We start from the raw sequence: 23,351 nt of genomic DNA, 5'->3' as shown, positions 1-23,351 counted from the left end.
TATCTCATCAGTAACATGTGCATTTTTCTATTTTTCATCAACTTCATAAATGACAAGTATGTGACTGAGATGAAAAAGAAAAACATTAATACTTTTTTAAAAGTCACAATTTTCCCCATTTCTTCAAAACAAGTTCTCTCTCATTCATGAGTGGAGATGGTAAAGGGTGTTACTATTAGGAGTGGGCCAGGGAGGGCTGCTTTCAGTAAAGTCCATAAAAGCTCCCAATAACCCACATTTGCCAAGGGGCTCCAGCCCTAGAGAATCTCAGAATCAACAAGACACTAGAAGTCACATCTATTCCAACCCCCTACCAAATGCATGAACAAGTGGCCGCCTAATCTTTGCTTGCAGACCTTCAGAAATTAACTCAGTATTTTAGAAAGCACCAATTTCAATTTTGGACAATTCTAATTATTATTAATATATAAAATGAGTGTTTAAGTAAGCTAATATATATATAAATTGCTCGATACAGAGTCTGGCACATAAATCATATACTCAAGAAACAGTGGCTAATTCCTAATTATTATTAAGGTTATTGGTTCTCATTTATTGAGTGCTTATAGGCCAAGGACTGTTCTACGTGCTTCACCCATGCATATTCCTTCCTTGATCCCCACAGTGCCTTAGAAGGTAGGTACTATTCCCATCTTTTTACATATGAAAACTCAGGCAAAAAGACATTAAGTAACTTGCTCAAGGTCAAGCAGCGAGGCAAAAGCCACGTTTGAACCCAGGTCTCTAATCCCAAAGCCCATGCTCAACCACACACTACTAGGTTATTTTGAACCCAAGCCTGTCGTCTTGGGACTTCCGCCCAGTCATCCTGTTGCTGTCTTCTTGAGGCACACAGAAGGTGTGCTCTCATTTTCCCAAGGACAGCTTCCCACATATTCGCAGACAGGTTCCCCAAGACTGCATGGCCCAACTAAACACAGGCAGTTCCTTTAGCAGTTCTTGGCAAGTTGAGCAAGGCCCAAGAGGTAAGCGAATGAATAAGAGTTGAAAGCCTTCATAGTTCTAAGGAAAAAGTAAAACCTTATTTACCTTTAGAACCAGGACCTGACCAGTTTCCTGGCACAAAATCCTAGAGGGCAGTGAGTGAGGGGTCAGCTTTACCTGTTTTATATGGGGTACAGCCCAGTCACACAACATGGGCGTTTCCTAAATCACCTTTGAGGTATTTGAGGCCAATCTAAAAACCTCCAATCACATTAGAGAGACCAGAACTTAGCGGGAACATTAAATCACCATCTTCAAACATTGCATCTTTTTAAAAATTACCTTTTTATTCGAAGCTCTCTGTGCTAGGGTGATGTCAATTGGGCAGATCTTGCCTTTCTTCACAATGGGCTCTTGTCCGGGAAAGGTCACTTGATAGGCAGGCTGCAATTTTTCCAAGCATCTGAAATGGGCATCAATGAGTTGTGGGTGGATAAAGGCAACGGGAACCGTTCCTCATACCCCACCGCCAGCTGCCGTGGTTCGCCCTTGGCTGCACATAAGAATCATTTCAATCACCTAGGGAGCTGCCCCCGACCAATTAAATCAGAAACTGGCCAGACATATATTTTAAAGCTCCCCAGGAGCAGCCAAAGTTGAGAACCACTACAGTACTCGGAGAAGGGAACTTCACTTCAGCAACGTGAGCCCCCAACACTGTCCCATGGCCTGGACGTCTGAGAATTTGCCCAGGCTTCTTTGCGGATTTACCACCTGTCTCAAAACTCGACCTTATCCAGCCTAGTAAAATGCCACGTCACACTCCTGACCTGTTGCACTAATGCATCTGCTATAGAGCGCCTTTACCACAAGGAACTTCTGCCTTTTACCTTTATCTAATCAGATTTTCTCTTGCTGTCATATTATATGGATTTTGACAAACTTTTGCTATCAAGGGCCAGACAATAAATATTTTAGGCTTTAAGGGCCATGTGGTCTCTGTTGCAACCACTTGACTCTGCCACTGTGCCATGAAAGCAGCCCACAGACAACACATAAGTAAATGGGTGTGGCTGTGTTCCAATGAAACTTCATTTACAGAAACGAAGCAGGCCAGATGTGACCCACAGCTGTAAGTTTGCAAACTCCTGATATATTCAGTTTTGGTTCTGTGGAAAAGAAAGAGTATAAGACGACTTTCCTTTAAAGACTTTAAGACAATTCCCTCTCAGCCGCCTTTTTGCTTCTAAATATAAATATATATATTTTTAATCCTCACTGGAGGATATTTTTTTCCATTGCTTTTCAGAGACTAGAAGGGAGAAAGAGAGAGAAACATCAACATGGGAGAGACATACATTGATTGGTTGTCTCCGGCATGCACCCCAACCAGGGCCAGGGATTGAGCCTGCAACTAAGGTATGTGCCCTTGGCTGGGATCAAACCTGGGACCCTTCAGTCTGCGGGCTGACATTCTAACCACTGAGCCGAACCGGCTAGGGCACTTCTAAATCTTTTTGAAGTTCTTATTTTTAATTAGTGTTTTTTTTTCTTTCTCTCTCTCAAGTTCTCCTCTATTGTGTCAGCTCATGTCGTTCCAAAGACCCTCCTCACCAGAATTACTCAAGCCTATGATTATGTAGAATGACATGGTATGAATTATGGAAAGAAAGTCAGAAACTAAGGTAGTGATGATTCTAAAGTTCAATGTGACAGGTACTATGGGGAGGGGGCCGAAACGTTGGAGAGGGGCTGCCAGCCCCTACTACCTGGTCAGAAGACTGTCCCATGGAAGCTTCATGACTGTGTGCTGTTCACTTTTCTCTAAGATGCAGTCACACAGGATGGGATCCAATTTCACCAGACTGAAGGGAAAGAAGAAGCTATGAACAGAGAAGTCCTAGCCCCACCCTTCTGACCCAAGGGCCAGCTCAGGATTCATGCCTTATCACAATATCCTTTATAGTCAGTCAGGATTGTTAGAACCACAATGGGACCACACTCCATGAAGCAATGCACCCAATCCCACTTCCTCCTCCACCACCTGCCTCTCACTTGTTCTAAGAAAGCACCTGTCATCCACAGGGTGCATTGCTTCAAGGATGTCTTTTAAAAATAAAAATCATGGAATGCTCTTCATTTAGTAGTTTACCTTCTATATCCACTTATCAAGAAAACAGAGAAGACCAAAAAGCTATAACGACTGGTAAATTCTTTGAAGTTTGCATTTCATCACTCACATTAAGCATCAGCACTTGAAAATTAGTAGAAGATAGATATTAGATCATACTAATTCAGTCTACAGTCAATGCTGACACCATATTTGGAGCCGAACACCCTGTACAGTAACTGTAGGTGTCCATGGCTCACGGTTTAGAACCCCTGGTCTTGATTATTTCTACATGCCCGCCACCCAGACATCCTCCACAATGTCCCAGTCTGCTAAAGACGAGTACTAACAACACAGATAGTCTCGGTCCCATCCACTCACTTTTTGTTGTCTGTATCAACCAGGTCATTTTTCTTGGCATAGTTAATGATGATCGTTCGGACCTCACTGCCCTCGAGAATGCTCCCCTTCCTGAGTGAGAAGTGACCAGGGGTTAGTTCATGGGGTGCCAGGAGACAACCTGCAAACACCAAGACTCACTCCCTGCTCAGCAGGGGGCTCTCCCCAGCTTGCTGACCTCTTATTTTCTTCCTTTTCCTGACCGAGGTAGTAAGCAGGACCACGTAAAGGATAATGACAGGTCGAAAAGGGAGAGACCTACTCTCTCATTCATTTAGTCCAGAGACACTCTCTGGGACAGAGGCTTGAGCTGGGTCTGGGGGAAAGGGAGAACAGGGCAAAGGAGGTTTTGCCAGTCACAGAAGGACACTACTCAGGCGGAGAGGAACTACAGGCCAGAATACCAAGCAGGCAGAGAAGGGCTGCTCTCCAAAAACTCACTTGTGGCCAGACTCCTGGAAGAGCAGGGTCATGCTGGCTGGGACACAGTAGAGGGGTTTTATATCTGGAGGGTGATAGGGCTGTTCCCTGCTACCCTCCTGGATAGTCTGGGAGGTCGGGGAGGGCTCAGGTATGACGAAAGATGTGATCCTAAAACCCAGCAGAAGGAAAGAAAAAACACATTTTATACTAGTGTCTCTGCCAGTCCCAGTCCATGGCCCAGGTGCCCCAGGGCCAGCTGAGCTACGGTGAGCAGGCCCCCTGCACTCACCTCGGGTGTTTCCAGTCCACAGCCACAATGCTCTCCACCCCTTTGCTCAGCTCCTTCACCTGTATAATCTGCTCCTGCTGCATTTGCTGCAGGAACTTAGAGAGCTAAGGGAGAGAGGGCCAGTGGTAGGGGACTTTGTCACTTCCGCACATACTGAGCACCTAGGATGTGCCAGACACCGAGCTAGGCAGGTCCTGGGGAAGGACGCGGGACAGCCCTGCCCTCATCAAGCTAGGAACTGGGAGGCCCCTACCCAGAGGGTCAGGGGGTGAGAAGCTGCTAGAGACTAAGTGGTGAAGCCTTTCAGAACTCTGATCATATACAAAAGAGTCAGGAGGAGGGAGGGGAGTGGGTGCCCACCCACTGCCTCAGCCCAGGGAGTTTCTCCCCACCCCTACCCTATACCTGGAATAAAAAAGTTCAGTTTCAGCCTGAGCCCTGGAGAAAGGGCTTCCCCAGTGTCCACCCAGCTCATGCCACATGTGCCCCAATACAACTCTCTGTGGGTATGCAGAAAAGGTGCCTGCTTACTTTTTTGTAGCTTGACTTCTTTATGTCCAGTTGCCGTCCTTCAGGGCTGATGGTAGATGGAAAAGGCAAGTTAAGCTAACAAAGCCATAGTGGGGGGACCTGCCTGACACTGGGAGGAGGCACTTTTCCTGAGTCCTCCTCCCCTACGTTCAGAGACTGCTCGCTGCTCCAGAGCCCTCTGCCCAGTGGTGGGCTCACGGAGGGATACAGACTAGGCTATTCTAGATCACTGCTGTCCAGTAGACCCCTCTGTAAAGAAGGAATGTTCGCTATTAGTCTATAAATGTGGCTATTAAGCACTTGAAATGTGATAATGTGACAGGAACTAAATTTTAAACTTTATTTCATTTTAATTAATTTAAATTTAAATAGCCACTGTACTGGATACAGCTTTAGATTCCTCTGAAACTAGACAACCTCCTAGGGCCTCAGAAGTTCCACCTCAAGGTGAACCTTTCCAACACAGAGCTCACTGGAGTGGGTCTTGAGCAGGATTCCGAGAACTACACCCAGCCACACCAACCACCTAGTGGCTCCTAGGCCTTCGAGCTTGACGGAGTAATGGCAATAGAGACCTACGGCCTGCAAAGCCTGGAATATTTACTATCTGGCTTTTTACAGAAAACGTTTGCTGATTCCTGCCCTAGGGCTACCAGTTTTCAAGGGGAAATTCCTAACGAATGCTGTAATCACTCCCACTCCCCAGAACTTACATCTTCTCTCCACATGCGTCACACAACAGCAGTGGGACTCACTGGGGCCCTTCCAGAAACCACCAGGTTAAGCAGCTCTATCCAGCATGTGCCACCAGCAAGGTCAGGACCAATGACAAGTGCCTGCCACACACTCCAGACCCACACTTGTCTAGGATGCCTTACAAAAGCCCGCGTGTAAATAGGAGGGAATTACAGTAACACCACTTTTTACAAAACAGCAAAAAAACAAAGTCCAGTCTCAGGGTAAAAATCAATAAACAAAACTCCTGACATGATATTTATCAAGTGCTTACTAAATGTCAGGCTATTTAATCTTTTTTCTTCTTCTTCTTCTTAAGAGAGAGAAGGGAGAGGGAGAGGGATAGAGAGAAACACTGATGTGAAAGTGGAACATGGATTGGCTGCCTCCTGTATGCCAGGGATCGAGCCTGCAACCCGGGCATGTGCCCTGACTGGGAATCAAACCAGCAACCTTTTGGTGCATGGGATGAAACCCAACCGAGCCACACCGCCCAGGGCAGGCTATTTAAACTTGAGAGCAATCCAGCTGTGCTCGAAATGAGGGCTCAGAGAAGCTCAGTGCCGAGTTCGAGTTTGCCTGCTCCAGCACCCTGGGGAGCTGGCATTTGAGCCCAGATGGCACTATCTTCAAAGCTCAGGTCCTGTTCACAAGTGATACTCTCCCTCCTGGTGATTAGTGCTTGGGGGAGGGGTGGGGGTGCACAATGATTCTTCCTCTTGATACAGCCTAACCTGGCCCACCTACTTCTCAGGAGAAGAGTGAGGGGTTGAACGTCCCAGAAGGAGCCTCCAGACAGAGAGGCTGCTCGGGACTCTTCCTGGACAGGACCTGCTGCCAGGTTTGTGAGAGATGACCCAGAAGCAGAGGAAGTGCTCTGAGAATCTTGGGAATCTTAACCTTCATTTCCTCAACATCCTTTCACTGGCTAAAATTTAAGTTTTAAAACTTAGGGTCTACTTTATTTCCCAGGTAAATCCTCTACTCCACTCTTTCCACCATGTGTCCCTCAACCAATGCCCCATCAGCCCTGTTCTGTCCCACCACCAAGGAATAAGGTGGAGACCCAAGCCCACCCAGCCTGCCCACTCCATGCCTTCCATACCAGCAGGAGAACATGTGGCTGCCGAGGAAAGTGCTGGTGAGTAAAGGGAGGTCAGCCTTTTTGACTCGGCACTTCAAAGCATGCAAGAAGCATCGCTGTAACAGTTCATCCATTTGCTCTGCAAGGGAAAGACAGAACCACGTCCTTCCTGGAGGATACAGAATCCTGGCCCTCCCCCCAGCTCCACCCCTTTACCCATGAAGGAAGCCAATCCCAGGTCCCAAGCTCCAGAGCACAGAGCCTTTAAAGGAGGCTGACCGGAGAAGGGGTCAAGCACAAAGTCCCACCCAGCCAGGAGCCAATGCTTCTCTGACAGAAAGAAAACTTACAGGGCCCTATAGCTGGACACAGTCCAAATGCCAGGGAGATGGCACCAGGGAAGCATGACTTATGAGGAGAAGACTCCCAGCTGAGATATCAAAAAGCTGTTGCACCACCTCACCAAAAATAAGGACTTGCCCTCCTCTACCAGAGCTTCGGTGTTGCTCTGGTCAGGAGAGCGGAGAGCTTCAGTCTCCTAAACTGAGAGGGGTGAGCCTCTCCTCCCACCGCTATACCTTGAAGGGTCTTGCTGCCTGTGGGGCTTGTGTTCAGGTCCCCGGCGTCAGGGCCTTCTGAGGCTTCTGGTAGCATCTTCTCGCCACACATCTGCTGTCCCTGCCCATTGTCCTCCTCTCCCTCCAGGGTCAGGCACCTCATGTCGTCCTGCAGGGCAGGGTCTGCCTGGACAGACCCCCTCTCCTCCCTGAGATCTGAGGAATCCAGGCCCAGTGGGTCAACGGAAGGTGGAGAGGACTTGTCTCCAGACCGCCTGGAAAAAACTCATGTCAGAAACACCAAGTAGTAGCCACAGTACTTTCCAGTCTAAGCCACTTTTCAACTCCTTGTCATCCAAGGAATTAAGAGAGAGTAAGAGCCACAGGCCGCAGTGTCCAGGAGTCGGCAGAGAGCCTGGGCTTTCATCTCAACTCTGTTTCCAGTTCTGGGTCCAGAAATGTCACATGCCTGTTTCCTCATCTCTGAAACTGGGAAAAATAATTCTTAGCTCCTCTCTGTCTCAAAGGAATAATATTATTAATGACATCGGGGGACAGAAAAAGATCAAAGAAAAAATAATTAAAGAGAAACCCCCAAAAGTATTCCATTCGTGAGTTAAAAATAAAACCATTTTGAACTAAAGAACAAAATTAAGATCGCAAATGCATCTGTAGGACCAGTTTGATGAAATAAAAACACCCAAGGCTCACAAGATGTAACAAAGTATAAACTCCTGGTCTGCTCAAGGACTGCAAAACCACTTGCTCTGTTAGATCAGACTGCAACCTAACTTGCAGAGTAGAGATTACAATGGTTTTATGCCATGAAGCCTTAGGAAGAGAGAAAAAAGAGCAATGCCAAATAGCAGAGCACACAAAGAGGTAAAAGGACAAAGCTTGATCTTATCCAAGAGTATGTAAATCAAGGTAAGTTTTAACTAACAGATGCAGCAAGCCTGCAGTATTGTGACTAGTGAGGCCAGAGTGTATGTTTAGGCTATTCTGATCAGGTCAATATCATAAACATTTTTTAAAGGGTGGGGGGAATGGGGGCTGAGGAGCTGCTGATAAAACAACTTAGGCAACATGACCTCGATTGCCATTGCTCAGGCTGTTAGGAAACAAGGTGCTGGGGGAACATCAGGAAACAGCTCTCAAATGTCTGCTAAACACAGGCTGATGAGGTTGTATCCCCAGCAAAGCAGGACTTAGCCAATACTTGTAAATGAGTAACTCCAAGAGAGAGCTAAAAATGTAAGGATGAATCCATACCAGCAGGCTACAACAGTTGACCGAAAGACCAGCTTCAGTGCTTTCAAGAAAAGCCCTATTTACTGTTTTGGTAACATGACAAGAAAATAACCAGAAAACGAACTGGTATATGGCTCCAGAAAGCAATTGTTCAGTGAGAAAGCGTAACTTCCGTACTGGAGAGGATCTGGAATGTGAGACCTGAACAACATAATAGTAATCATCACCCTGGTGCCTGAGGATCTACTCTGCTTAGATGTGGATTCAGAAGTGGGAATTTCTGAGCACTTGTCATGGGGCCAAAAAATGCCTAAACGTGCATGGCAGACAAGGCCAGATCAACCAAAGCTATAAAAATAGACTATCACTGTATTGAGAGGCACAGTAGACAATCCCTAAGTCCTTTTTCCAAGCCTAGGATTCTATAATCCACCTAAAATATAATCAAAGTTCTCTGTACTTTCTTCTCCAAACAGGCAAAAAAAAATATTATTTCTTCACATTTAACAAGGAAATTAATGTCTGGGGTCAGCAATGTGCCTAAGGACACAGCAGGGACCAAAACTCTCACTTCTGAACCAGGCCTCATGCTCTCTCCACCCATGCAGCTCTCTGTAAAACAGAAAAAACACTGAACCCACCACAAGTGGTCCTGGTAGGTGTGAAGCACAGAGAAGCCCCTTCCCTTCAGGCCTGAAGTCAGCATCTCAGATGTGGACATGGCAGCAACTCCGATGGCAACGGGGGCCCTAAGAAGGAGGAGGCCAGAGACAAGGGTCAGGGCATCTTCCAGGAGAGCTCATGTCAGGACCATCTTTCCACACATATGCTAAAAGCACCACAGTTGCAAATTTGAAGTATCCACTAGGATCACAAAAGTCTCAAATTTTCTTCAGGTTACCTATAAATATGACTTTTAAAAATCCCTTGACCGAATACTCCCTTTCTTATAAGGAATTCCTCTGCTGATGTTGTCTCTTTTTCTTTTATTCCTATTATGAATTAAACCCAGGCAGGATATTTAAGCCCATGAGAAGCTATCTAAAGTTCCCTTTCTTTCATTTGAAAATATAAATTACTTCACTCCCTTAAAAAAGGCATAGCCATCCTATACTAAAGTTCAGAAGGAAGGCCGTTCATATGCCATAAGTTAGGCTGTGGGATGTCATAGGGAAGAGAGAAGAGATAAATAGTGGTGCCAACTAGAGAGGTTCCTTCTGAGTTGACTCTTTATAATGGGACTTGCTCTGTGTAACTACCTATCTAAGAACTGGGTGTGTCCAGAATGTGAAAAACCACCACATTTATAGTAACTACAAAAACTTCCAGAGCCCAAATGGGAAATGTCTGTCATCCCAGTGTTATTCAAGCATTGCTCACACAGTGCCTATAAGGATCGGTGACCAGCTAGCTGGGTGACAGTGGGGAAAGGTCACCTGGGCCCAAGGGAGAATATTCAAGAGATGAGTTCCCAACACCTGAACTCAAAAAAGTGTTTGCTAACTTAGTGGCTCCACTTCCTGTACCCAAAGGTCAGTTACTGCCACAGAAACTTTGAATCTGGCTTCTTTCCCAGCTCCTAAGAGAGGGGTCTTTTTCTTCCACCCCTGGGTCAGTAACTCAGGAACTTCGGTCTCAAACATGGCTTGTAGGGTTTTTGCTGTTGTTTTTTTTTTTAAATATGCTTTTATTGATTTCAGAGAGAAAAAGGGAGAGGGAGAGATAAAAACATCAGTGATGCTCAGTCACTGATCGGCTGCCTCTTGCATGCCCCCTACTGGGGAAGGAGACTGCAACCCAGGCACGTGCCCGGACTGGGAATAGAACCGTGACCTGGTTCATAGGCTGACACTCAACCACTGAACCAAGTCGGTCCTGCCATGGCTTGTAGTTTTAGCAAACTTCTTTGTATGCTTATCCCCGGCCACAAACCACCCCCAAGCTTAGACCCATATGCATTCTAAGGCCAAACTCAGCAGACCAAATACACATTTATGGAGTTTTCCCCTTTCTTCACTAGAACACTGGAGGGAAAAAACAATGACACCACCATTCTTTTCAACTGCAAGTTTTGCTACAGGTAAACAAGGAAGGAAACATTTCTAGGTGCTTGGTTCCAAAAGGTTCAAAGTAAACTAGAAAATATCAGTAGCAAATGTAAGATCTTTAAACATTGACTCCTTCCTTGCCTACAATCTCTCTCTTTCTCTCTTAAAGAATAGAGGAGTAAAATAATGAAACGTCTTTTATTTTTTTTTAATCCTCAGCAGAGGATATTTTTTCTACTGCTTTTCAGAGAGAGTTGGGAGAGGGAGAGAGAAACATCGATGTGAGACACATCGATTGGTTGCCTCCTGCATGCACCCTGATCAGGGCTGAGGATGGAGCCTGAAACCGAGGTACATGCCCTTGGCTGGAATTGAACCCAGGACCCTTCAGTCCGTGGGCCGATGCTCTAACCACTGAGCAAACTGGCTAGGGCAACGAGATGTCATTTTTCATTCAGGATGACACAAATGAAAATGACCCATCATATCCAGTGCTGGTGAGAATGTAGGGAAATGACAGCCGTAGCAGGAGTGATACAGCTCTTTTGTAGGGCAACAGTATCTGCTCTAGAAAAATAATGGCACTGGTATTCCTAGAGGCATCAGTAAGATATTACTTTTGATAGAGACAAATTAGAGACTCCAGAATGTCCACTAGGAGAGGGCCTCTTCCATCACCACAAATAAGTCAAGAGTCAGCACATCTGGGCTTGCTGACATGGAAAATGCTCACACTATCTTAAGTGAAAAACAATATAGGTAAAGTATAATTCTGTTTGTTTGTATTTTTAAACATGCATGTCCTAAATCATACATTTTTATGTGCACATGTATATATGCATTGAAGAAAGTTGGCAAAGATATGCATCAAAACGACGATGGTTACTTCTAGGAGAAAAGCGCTGTGAGATAATGGGGTTTTTGGTTTTTCAGAATTGTTCATATTCCTATATTATTTTTAAAAAGTAGTGCAGTGATGGCTGAACAAGGCTGGCTGTAAGTATACTAAAAAGCACTGAATTGCACATTTGAAACAGGTTATTTTTATAGTGTGCAAACTATATCTCAGTAACACTATTGAAATAATTAAAAGATGAGGGTGAGGATGAGGACGATGGGAGGAAAGTATGGAGGTCATGAAAGACAAGGGAAGACCAAGAAAACATCACAGACAGGAGATTAAGAAGACATGACAACTAAATGCGTTGTGGTAGTCTAGATTGAATCCTTGAAGAGACAAAAAGACATAAGTGGAAAAACTGGAATAAAGTTTGTAATTATGTTAATGGTATTGTATCAATGTTAATTCCTCAGTTTTGATAACTATACTGTGGTTATACAAAATGTTATCATTACAGGAAGCTGGGTATATCAGAACTCTGTACTATCTTTGCAACTCTTCTGTAAATCTAAAATTATTTTGAAAAAAAAGAGAAGCAGCAGCAGCAAATACACCGGGCCCAGATGTGTGGACACCCCACACATCTCATTGCCACTCTCTGGTTCTTCTGGAAGATGTTTTTTTTTCTCTTAATTCTTTATCCATATGCTTTGGAAGTTGTCATTCTCCACCCCTCTCCCCAGTTTTACCTAAGTTTTTCCCCCAATGGCACAGCTGGCTGGCACAGTACCTGTTTCCCACCAAGACAATGGCACAGAGGTCACCTTTCTGTACCTGAGGCAGACCAGCAGGGGGCACCACTAGTCCTGGCAGCATCAAATCTGCAGCAAACAAAACAAAAGCATCACCACTTACGTTTTGCCTCCATCTAATTCCATGTTTAACTTCATCATTTATTTATTCACTGAACAAACATTTATTACTGTAAGTATTACCTACATTATTCATAATGAAAATTAAAAATGGCAACCTGAGTAGCAGACCTTTTCCCTTTGGGGGTATGGGGGGGAAGCTAGTGGTCATATCAAAGCACCAAGCTGAGGTTCCAACTCCACGACCTATCTTATCCTGGTTTCCTAAGTTTAACTTGTTGATTTACAGTACAGCTTATGGCAATTCCCGGGGTACTTTCACATCACTTATCTTATTTAAGCCTTACAAAAGGGTCAGAGAGGCCCAAAGGGCTCATGGAAGCAGCCAAGTGAGAGCCATAGAACACATGGGGGACAAATTCTATTTTTCAAACATGAATGAATGCAGGAAACAGGTACATTTCTTAAAGTAGTTGGTCCTTCCTAAGTAGGTTTCAGCCAAGAGCCAGAACATAGCCCAGCCGGCTTGGCTCAGTGGTTGAGCATTGACCCAAGAACCTGAAAGTCACAGTTTGATTCCTGTTCCGGACACATGCTTGATCCCCAGTAGGGGGTGTGAAGGAGGCAGCCAACTGATGATTTTCTCTCATCATTGATGTTTCTATCTCTCTCTTCCTTTCCCTTCCTCTCTCTGAAATCAATAAAAACATATTTTAAAAAAAGAGCCAGATGCCCGGCCAGGCATGGCTCAGCAGTTGAGCATCGACTTGGGATCCAGGAGATTGAGGTTCGATTCCCAGTCAGGGCACACGCCTGGGTTTCAGGCTCAATCCCCGGTCAGGGGCATGCAGGAGGGAGCCGATCAACGACGACTCTTTCATCAATGATGTTTCAACTCTCTCTCTCCCTCTCCCTTCCTCTCTCAGAAATCAATAAAGATATATTATGAAAAAGAAAAAGAAAAAAGAGCCAGAACATAGGAAAATCCTCTTACCTGCTCCCCCCACGAGTTTTTCGAGCACCAGAGGCCATGTTGTGAATGTTGGTAGAAGATCAGGATATGACCACAGGGTGTACACTGTCCAAAAACAGACCCAGAAAGCACTTAACTGCCAAAAAGTCAATCCCCTGGGGAATTGGCAAAGTCAAACATTAAGGATGAATTAATTAGGATACAGAAAAGAAACTCAATTCAAAGTTAGTGAGAAGGTTGTTGAGGGGATGCCCAAAGAGATTTCATTCTTGAAGAAGACAGAGACTTAAGAAATTGGATGTCACTTGAGATTTGGAGGCACCTATTGTTCCACCTGGATTGCAGCAGCAGAAAATGGCCACAGTAGATAAAAGTGGGGACACAGACCCAATGAGGATTCCATTTGTTACCTCAGAAGCAAGTAAGCTAAGAACAGGGTACCAGCCTGTAAGAAATTCTGAAATTCCCATGTTTATTATTATTGTTTCCATAGTGATTAGCAGTAAAACCCTAGATCAGAAAGGGCCCATGTTTGCATAGCAGCAAAGTGAGGTTGGGTAGGAGTGGCCTAAGGAGACTGCATTGCACTGTTTCAGCCAAGCTTGGAGAAAGAAAACACCAAGTGACAAAGTACGTGTCAGTAGCTATGGAAAACAGAAAAGAACACTGAGTCTCTAAAAGCTGTGACAAAGAGAGAAAGCAAAGAATCCTGAGAGCCAGGCAGAGCCTAAGAAATACTCCCAGTGAGGTATCTCGACTGAAGTACATCACTAAGTCAGTGAGATATGTAGTTTATTACTCTAGCTTCTTTCCTATAATAGTATCTCTTTGTACTTTAAGAAAATCCTGCTAGTGATAGTTTTGAGAAACATTCATGCCCTGAAATTCCACTGTTTTCAAGACCTCTGCTCCATCCCAAATTAACCTACTATAAACTGTTGTTCCTTCATCTCAGAATTTCCCTTGGCAACTACCCCTTTTTTTTCTTAGCTCTTTTTTCTTCCTCCTACAGCAGTTTCTGCTCTTGAAAGACCCAATTCTAAGGATATTAGTTCCAAAAAAATCTTTAGGGATGGTACTGGGAGATTTTCAACTTGTTTAAGAAAGACAGGTTACTGGAAGAAATAAGAACAGATATTAGGCAAGGACTATAGTGATGGCCATCTCCATCCTACTGTCATACCTGTCGGATATAGATTTTTCTCCAGTTCAAATAGGATGGGATTACCACCACTCACGTACACAGTCACTGCCTCCCCTCTGTGAGCGTACAACTTCACAACGTTGAGCTCTTCCTTTCCAGGTACTAACTCAGAGACCTGATCAGTTCCAAGAGTGGGGAAAGCAGCTGTCACATCAGCCCGAAGCTTTCTCCTGCAGAAAGCACACCAATACCTGATATGAATGCTGTCTGTATGGATTTTAATAAACATTGAAGACACACTACCCAATCCTGAGGGCCAAGGAAAGACTGATTTATAATGCTGTATTCTTCCACACTCTTCCAAGGCATCCTATTCTGTTTCACACCCAATGGCTCATCTATTTTCACAGGTTCCTGGGCAAATCTTTCTGTTTTACAAAGGAAGAGAAAAACTGAGACACAGTGAACATCCCAAGTTAGCCTGACACAGGACACTCAGCCCTGCCTTCCTGACTTCATGCCTAACCCTCGGACCCATCCCTTTCTCATATATGCTTGGCAAATCCGTCAGCTTATGATTAAGTAACTATACCAGGGCACCAAGAATAACAACTATAGCACACTGGTTCCAAAACTGCCAACGTGACGTCTGCATTTGCAACACTGAACAGATATAGTTCTTACCACATGTGAACAGATATAGTTCTTACCACATGTGCCGCATCCTCTCCCCCTTCACCCTCCACCTGTCTCTCCCGCCAGGAGTAGTCGCTAGACACTTTTTCTTGTACACTTGTAGTCCCCTGTGCCCCATCTGATCTCTCCCAAGGGGCTCTAAGAGCTTTGGTGGTCAGGGACTCTGTATTCCTTCATTTTTTGCATCTTCCACACCTTAAATAGACTGCATTTCATAAGCGCTGACTGAATTACGTTTTCTTTTAAACTCACTATCAGGCCTCCCCTCCAGCTTCACCTTCCAAGTGTGTCTAACCCACCTTTGCCCCCTGGGGTCCCTTCCTCGGATACCCCCTCGGCCTCCACCCCTGGTCGGCTGACCCAGCCCGAAGAGGGCTGTGAACTAACCGGGTTGAGAGGTATTTGGGTGCCCTCGTGGGTGGGGCGGGCCCCTTCTCTCCCTCACCTGTCCGACCCCTTGATGGCCGTGTTGGACTTGACCCGAAAGGCCTTGGCAAACATGTCTGCTGGAGTGGCCTGAGCAAGAGAAGTAGAGCCCAGAAGCCAGGGGCTGTCAGGAAAGCGAGAGCGCGGCGTCTCCCCCGCCCGCAGCCCTGGGCGCAGCCATGCTGGTGCCCGGCTGGGAAATGAGCCCGGCTGGAAACCCGGGCCGCGCCGGTTCGCCGCTGTTGCCGCTGCGGAGACTTCGGCTGCCCCTAGCGGCACCGCCGGAAACCGAAGCAGAGAGGGGCGGGGCCATGGGAAGGCGGGGCGTACTCCTACAAGCCCCTCCCCCGGTGCCCCGCCCCTCTACCCGGTTCTGCGCCTGCGCGAGCGGCTTGAGCTTCCAAACCATTAGGTGGCTCCCGCCGCCTGTAGATCGCGTTCATTTCCACCCCAGAGCGTCGAGGTGTGCTGAGCATGGGTCCTGCCAGCTCCCATTCCATTCAATTTAGTTCAGTTCCGCAAAATTAATTGAACTCCGTGCTTTATTAAACTTGCAGGCCTCCTGAGTGTTTTTCTTAAGGGCTTTTGTTTATTAAATCTTTACATTTTATTGCACACTGAAGGCCTCAGCTAGGATTTTCTCCAAGATTTTCTCCCTACTTTTTAATTTACATAGGGTGAAAATAACAATAACAGGGAATCCACTCTAGGCCCAGATTTACCCCTCACGCTATGAGAAAAAAACTACAAATGATTTTCAAATATACTATTTTAAAATATTTTGGGCCATTTGCATGTACCTTTTGGGTTCAGCTATTATTTGGGGAGTTTTGTTTCCAAAGTAATTATGTTACTTAAGAGTTTATTACTTAATATTGCTTATTTAAAAAGACCTGTGAGATAGATTAGGATCAGATGATGGTTTGGCCTCTCACTAGCAATGTCATCATGGACCAATTGCTGATTGGTTCTGAAACTCTTGCATTCTCTGAGATGTGGATGCCACCGGCTTCCATGAGAAACAACTGAGAAAACATGTGAGATGTTGCACAGTGCTCTGCAAATTTCCAATGAATAGAAAATATTAGTCGAAAAAAATCAGTTTCAGACAGAGGTGAGGGTTTGAGTTTCCCCGAGAGGGACAGCTGTGTACCCTGGAGGCAAGGATTTAAACACTGGGGGTCCTGGCCCCTACTAAATTAAATTTTGCATATGAAAACTTCAGAGCAGAGAGTCTATCCACCAAGAAAAAATAATCTTAATTGCTTTATTAGATGACATAATTGCACAAAGGAGAATTCCACAAAAATTAGGCCCTGCACAGTGTCTGCCCACCACCATTCTTGGAAGGGCCCCTAAGGCCAGCCCCAATCAGGCTTCCCCTGCACTTCTGACCCACCAGGCTCTTTTTCTGAAGCACTATAGCCACAAGACCAAAGTCAGAGGAGCCCAGGGGAGGATAGCACCACAGAGTCCTGTCCCTTTATACCCCCACTTGGCCACACTGAGAGAAGGGGGCTGCTTCCAGTCCTGAATAAGCTGCCTGACTCCACAAGTTTTCAGGTCTTCCAGCTGAAACCCCAGCTATCAGGGAGCAGAGACTAGCCATTTCACTAGGCCCTGTCTGAATACCTGACTCATAGAAACTATGAGATAGTAAGTAATTATTGTTGTTTTAAACTGTTACACTTAGGGATGGTTTGTTATACACAATGGATAACTAACATTTCTCAGTCCCGGGGCATCCTGAAATAGCCAATTTGTGTCACTGTGATGGAATCCATAGCTATATGCAGTCCAACTCTTTTCCCAGGAAATCATCCTCCACTAGTTCTTCTGCTTACAACGCAAAAACTGAAATTTTGGTTTACATTTTTTAAATTTTTTAATTACAGTTAACATTCAATATTATATTAGTTTCGAGGAAAAACAAGATGGCGGTGTAGGTAACAGCTGCACCCTCTCCTCCCGCAACCACATCAAAATTACAACTAAAATACAGAACCACCATCACTCAGAGCCTCCTGAAACCTGATTGAACAGAAGCCCTACAACCAGGGACCTGAAAAAGCATCAAAACTGGTAGGAGGGGTGCAGACACGGGTGGATCAGGGCTGAATCGCAGAGACGCGGCCGAGGGCCCACACCCGGTGCCGAGATTGAAACCCGGGAGGGAATCTCAGCGGCAGAGTTTTCCCGGAGGAGGGAGGGGTCCCAGCCCCACAGCAGGCCCCAGCCCAGGGCTCCAGGCCGGGAAGAGGCGTCCCCACAACTCCAGGCTGTGAAACCAGCGGGGACTGTCCCTGAGGGTAGCGGAGGCTGCGGGAGCCCCAGCAGCTCCTCCTAAAGGGCCTGCGCACGGACTCACTCAGACGCGCTCCCTCGGAGCCCAGCGCGGGCAGCGGCCTGAAAGGACCTGGGACACTCGGGGGGGGAACTAACCTGCCTGAAGTCGGGGCGAGAGGCGGAGGGGCGGCTTCCTCCCGGGCAGAAGGGCTGGCAGAGGCCGTCGCTCCTTTGGAGAGTCCTCCCCGCACACAGCCGCAGGCCGGCGCCATGTTTGAATCGCCAGCACCTCACTCGCACCTTTGGCCCCGCCCCGTGATTCCTGGAGGCCCCGCCCCTCCCCACCTGCAGCTCATCCAGGCCATTTCCAGGGGCTTTTCTGTGCAAGTGGCCTCTCGAGCCCCATGCTTAGGACTTTCCTAAAATCTCTCAAACAAGCAGCAGCTGCCCCCACACGGCTTGATAAGCGGCCCCAGGCCTGGCACTAGCGGCAGCTGCATTGGCTCATAGCTTGGCCTCTCCTGGACACCTCCAAGCCCAGCACAAGTAGCAGCCAACTACGGTTTGCTGTGTAGCTCATGCTGGGTGGCCCTGGGCAAGGCACTGGCACAGGCTGACTTTGCACTTCCCGGGAGGCCCCAGAGACAGTGCGCCTGGTGGTCAGACTCGACCACGCTGGATTACAACCCTACCACATCCACGAGTGACACACTCAAGGGGCGCACTTGGTGAATACCAAAGCTCCACTGAAGTAAATCCTGCTCCATAGGGGTGTCTCCAGCACAGCAGCTCTTTGGCTGTAGTTGCAGCTGGTCCTCACAGCTGATTGGTCTGGGGGTCAGTTCCTCCCAGGGACGCCAACAGCAACCAAGGCTCAACTACAACAGGACAGTGCACACAGCCCACACAGGGGAGCACCCAGAAGGCCCAGCTCAGGTGACTGGGGAGGCTGAGCCACTGGACCCTACAGGACACCTACTACACAAAGCCACTCTACAAATTCCAGGAGACACAGCAGCTCTACCTAATACATAGAAACAAACACCTGGAAGCAGCCAAAATGTGGAGGCAAAGAAACATGTCACAAAGGAAAGAACAGAAGAAATCTCTAGAAGAGGAACTAAATTAAATAGATCCAAGCAAGCTAACAGATAGAGAGTTCAGAATTTTGGTTATAAGGATGTTTAAGCAAATGGTTAGGGAATAACTGAGAAAATTGATAACATAATAAAGTACCCATTTGAAATGAAGGCTACAGGAACTGAAATGAAGAAAAATTTACAGGGAATCAACAGTAGAGTAGAGGACACTGAGAATCAAATGAGCAATTTGGAACATGAGGAAACAAAAAACACACAACCAGAAGAGCAAGAAGAAAAAAGAATCCAGAAATATGAAAACAGTATAAGGAGCCTCTGGGACAACTTCAAGAGGCCCAACATTTGTATTATTTGGGGTGCCAGAAGAGGCAGAAAGAGATCAAAGAATTGAAAACCTAGTTGAAAAAATAATTACAGAAAACTTCCTCTACCTGGGGAAAGAAATCACCTTTCAAGTCCAGGAAGCACAGAGGGTCCCAAACAAGAGGAGCCCAAAGAGGCCCACAGCAAGACACATCATCATTAAAATGCCAAAGGTTAAAGACAAAGAGAGAATCTTAAAAGCAGCAAGAGAAAAGCAGTTAGTTACCTACAAGGGAGCACCCATACGACTGTCAGCTGATTTCTCAACAGAAACCTTGCAGGCCAGAAGGGAGTGGCAAGAAATATTCAAAGTGATGAAAAACATGGAACTACAACCAAGATTACTCTACCCAGCAAAGCTATCATTTAGAATTGAAGGTCAAATAAAGAGCTTCACAGATAAGAAAAAGCTAAAGGAGTTCATCACCACCAGACCGGCACTACAGGAAATGTTGAAGGGTCTTCTTTAAGAAGAAACTAATGAACAAAAGAATCTGATGAACTAAACAGATCCAGAGACATTGACACATGCAACAGACGATCATATTTCAGAGGAAAGAGGGAAGGGGGGTGGAGGGTGGGAAGAGATTAACCAAAGAAGTTATATGCATATATGCATAACCCATGGACACAGTCAATAACGGGGTGAAGGCCTGGGGAGGGGGTGGGAGCAAAGTGGAGGGGGTCTGTTGCGGGGGAAAATGGTATACCTGTAATACTCCCAACAATAAAGATAAATTTAAAAAGTAAAAAAAAATTAAAAAAAATATGGTATTAGTTTCAAATGTACAGTATAGTGATTAGACATTTATATACTTACAAAGTAATGCCCCTGATAAGTCTACTACCCACCTGGCACTATACACAGGTATTACAATATCATTGACTATATTCTCTATTCTGTATTTTACATCCAACAGAAATTGAAAATTTAGGAGCCTGTTTGATTAATGCAAAATTGGAAAGGTCTAGGGAAAGGAGGAGCTTTAATCAGAAAAAACCTTTGCCAGGAAATCTGTGGCTCTGTGTTTTTTTATGAATGGGGAGGCCATACTGAACCCACAATATAAAAGGGGGACACAATAGGTGACGGTCTACACATTAGGGCCTTGCTCTTGCAAAACCGAACCACAAGACTGGCTCGCAGAAGAAGGCAGAGCACCACCATGCCCAGCTCAGCACTGCTGTGTTGCCTGGTCCTCCTGGCTGGGGTGGGGGCCAGCCGAGACCGGGACCCCCAATCTGAAAACACCTACACCCACTTCCCAGCCAGCCTGCCCCACGTGCTTCAAGAGCTCCGAGCTGCCTTCAGCAGGGTGAAGACTTTCTTTTGAATATGATGCCCTCTTGCCCTTTCTTTCTTCTGGGGACTGACCCAACTACATATTATGCTGGGTTTTAAAAATCCTGTCTTCTTCACAGCCTCCCCCAACTCACACCCCCAAAAGCTAATGAATCTGGAGGATCCCAGGTGAAGCCAGTAGAAGGCCTCAAACACTAGCAATCGGGCAGAAGATCATTTAGCTGCCCAGAAGTAAAATCTTCTGCACCTCGGAAAGTTAGTTACTTCCTTTCCTGGGATAGACCTGGAAGTACTGATTTGGGGTGAAGATGTTCTCCACAACCTGTGGCAGAAGCCTATTACTGGAAACTCTCAGAACCTAATGGACTCTTAGAAACCATGAATGAAGGAATCCTGCCTTAACAGATGACCCACGTACCCAGGGATCTTCAAGCTCCGGAGCTGATGCCTGCAGCAGGGAGAAGGGAAAGGCAAAGTGCCAAGGGTGCCTGAGCAGGATGGAAGCCCTGAAGTTACACATGGATTTTGAGGGAAGACCAGGTAAGGGGCCAGCAAAGTCCAGACTCAAAGCTCTGGGGCTGAGTCAAGATGCTTCCTAAACTTCCAAGTCAGGATCTCAAATGATACCTGAGCCTAAGAGAAATATTCATTTTTAACTGATTCTTGCTGTACTTTGGGGTCCTGTAGTCAAACTTAGGTAAAACTGCACAGATTACACAACAGAGACCATAAATAAAAGAAATCCAGGGGACAAGTGCGGTGCATCTTTTTCTGAATGTCATAGTTCCTCTGGTTTTGTGCTCTCTACAGCAAAGCTGAGCCCAGACAGGCTGGCTTTTGTTTAGTATTTCCTTCCAGAGGACTTGAAGGCAAGAGACTTTCTAGATTCTGGGACTGGGCAACACTCCTGGAATATGGGGAGGTTGGATGTAAACCTCCTAAAGGGATGGGTGTACAGAGAGATAAACTATGAGAAGAAAGCCAGGAACATCTGCTTCCTTTGCCCAGCCCAATCTAAGGTTGGTAAGCCAGCCTTCAAAGAGCCTATAAATTTAGGGTGGAGGCAAGAATTGGCACAGAGGTATTCATTCCAGCTGGTCAGGTTGCCCCATTTCCCTGCTTATCTATCCATCTTCCACTCCACTATCCCTCAGGCTACATATGACATGTGACAACAGAAGCAGAGACTAGAGTGATGTAGCTACAAGCCAAGGGATGCCAAGGATTGCTGGCAACCACCAGGAGCTAGAACAGACATGAACAGACTCTCCCTCGGAGCCCCTGGAAGGAACCAACCCTGTGACACCCTTCAGACTTCTGGCTCCTAAACTGAGAGAAAATATCGTTGTTTTCAGTCACCCAGTTTGTGGCAATTTGTTACAGAGCCCTGGAAAACTAATGCAAGAGAAATAAAAATATATGCTCACAAAGAGGTCTGTACACAATGTTCATAAGCACTTTATACACAGTAGCTCCAAAGTGGAGAAACAGCCCAAATGTTCATTGACATGTAACTGGATAAACAAATTGTGGCCTCTCTACTCAGAGGACACCTACTCCTTAATAAAAAAAAGAATGAACTACGATATCTGCAACTATATGGGTGAATCTTGAACATCATGTTGAGAGAAAGAAGCCAGAAAATAAAGAGAGCTTACTGTATCATGTCATTTATGTGAAACTCTAGAGCAAATAACACTAATCTGTGGAGGTTGACCCTGGGGTGAGAGAATTAACTGGAAAGGGGCCCAAAGGGGTTATAGAAATATTCTATATCTTGATTTGGGGAGGGGGGTTCACAGGGACACACATTTGTCAAAACTCGTCTAAATATACATTTTATTGGGTGTAAAATTTACCTTTAAAAGTTAGTAAATAAAAATATCCAAAAATTTTTAAAGGATTTAGGAAATAAGATTATATGCATTTGAGTGTGTGTGAGTTTGTGTTTTGGGGAGAAGGTGGGAGAGGGAAGTTACTTAGGGTGATTTTTCTAAGAGCAGATTTCAAGTCTAATTCAAAGTATTTCAGATGAAGAATCTATTCCCTGCACCTAGGGTTGCCAGGTTTAGCAAACAAAAATACAAGGTTCCCAGTTAAATTTGAGGAAAAATGAATAATTTTTTAGCATCAGTATGTCTCAAACTGTATGTGGGACATGCACACCCTACCTATGGGTCTGCTCCCATAGTACAATATGTTGATGGCCTGTGAGATACAGCCCAGGAAAGACAGGTTAAGCCAAAGAAACAACTATTTAGTAAAAGTGGATGGAAACTGGGAAATTCTTATAATAAGTATAAATTCCAGTGCTGTGAGCTGAGAACATTGATTCTTAGTGACTGAAAAACCAAGGAGCAAGAGGGAGCATCTATAGGGATAATAGTGTGGGGGTGAAGGTCTGGAACCTTCTATGCACCAAGCAAAGGGCCTTGGCTATAAAAGACAACCAATGACCATGCTGGTGATTCAGGGCATTGAGCAGCCTCGGGGCTCTGGACAACAGAGAAACTCATGAGGAGCTCTGGAAGCCTGGAGGAGAAAGGCCACTTTCCAGGGCCCACTGCAAACACGTTTCCTATTCTCCGCTGCTCCTTGAGGGCACTCAACCTGGAAGGACTATGTTATAGCCTTGATGGGGCAAGAGCCAGCTTTTCTCTTAAAAAGCAAGCAAGCAAACAAAAGTGAGGCCCTCTGCATCAGCCCAGCCAGCAAGTACAATTTTGCAGAGAGTAGTGGATAGTAAGATGGAGATGTCCATTGATCAGGGGATAGTTTCTAAAATTCTGGTCACATAACATCTTTGCTGAGAGCCTACTATGTGCTGGGCACTGTGCTTGACATGGGGAATATGAAAATTATTTTTTTATTTTTCAATTACAGTTTACACTCAGTGTTATTCTGTATTAATTTCCAGTGTACAGCAGTGGTTAGACAATCATATACTTTACAAAGTGTTCCCCTGGTATTTCCAG

General features: G+C 45.7%; 1 protein-coding gene across 2 annotated transcripts in view; it reads right to left on the bottom strand.

Moving 5' to 3' along the window:
• EIF2D (eukaryotic translation initiation factor 2D) overlaps nt 1–23,351 on the bottom strand; it is a 31,551-nt gene that overhangs the window by 2,599 nt on the left and 5,601 nt on the right. The window contains exons 1-13 of one of the 2 annotated variants that reach the window (XM_016215246.2): nt 15,344–15,622; nt 14,242–14,432; nt 13,080–13,163; nt 12,004–12,094; nt 8,966–9,073; nt 7,095–7,348; nt 6,538–6,655; nt 4,698–4,743; nt 4,167–4,270; nt 3,896–4,045; nt 3,437–3,526; nt 2,715–2,810; nt 1,288–1,408 (exon numbers count right to left, since the gene is read on the bottom strand). In XM_016215246.2, the coding sequence (XP_016070732.2) occupies nt 1,288–1,408; nt 2,715–2,810; nt 3,437–3,526; nt 3,896–4,045; nt 4,167–4,270; nt 4,698–4,743; nt 6,538–6,655; nt 7,095–7,348; nt 8,966–9,073; nt 12,004–12,094; nt 13,080–13,163; nt 14,242–14,432; nt 15,344–15,399 (1,509 nt within the window). In that variant the 5' untranslated portion in view covers nt 15,400–15,622. Of the gene's footprint in view, nt 1–1,287; nt 1,409–2,714; nt 2,811–3,436; nt 3,527–3,895; nt 4,046–4,166; nt 4,271–4,697; nt 4,744–6,537; nt 6,656–7,094; nt 7,349–8,965; nt 9,074–12,003; nt 12,095–13,079; nt 13,164–14,241; nt 14,433–15,343; nt 15,623–23,351 lie in introns of those variants that run through there. The other variant, XM_016215236.2, reaches the window with a different exon arrangement.

Source organism: Miniopterus natalensis, chromosome 19, assembly GCF_054644295.1.
Source record: "Miniopterus natalensis isolate mMinNat1 chromosome 19, mMinNat1.hap1, whole genome shotgun sequence".
Taxonomy (NCBI): domain Eukaryota; kingdom Metazoa; phylum Chordata; class Mammalia; order Chiroptera; family Miniopteridae; genus Miniopterus; species Miniopterus natalensis.
This window is presented reverse-complemented; position numbering and strand designations above follow the sequence as displayed.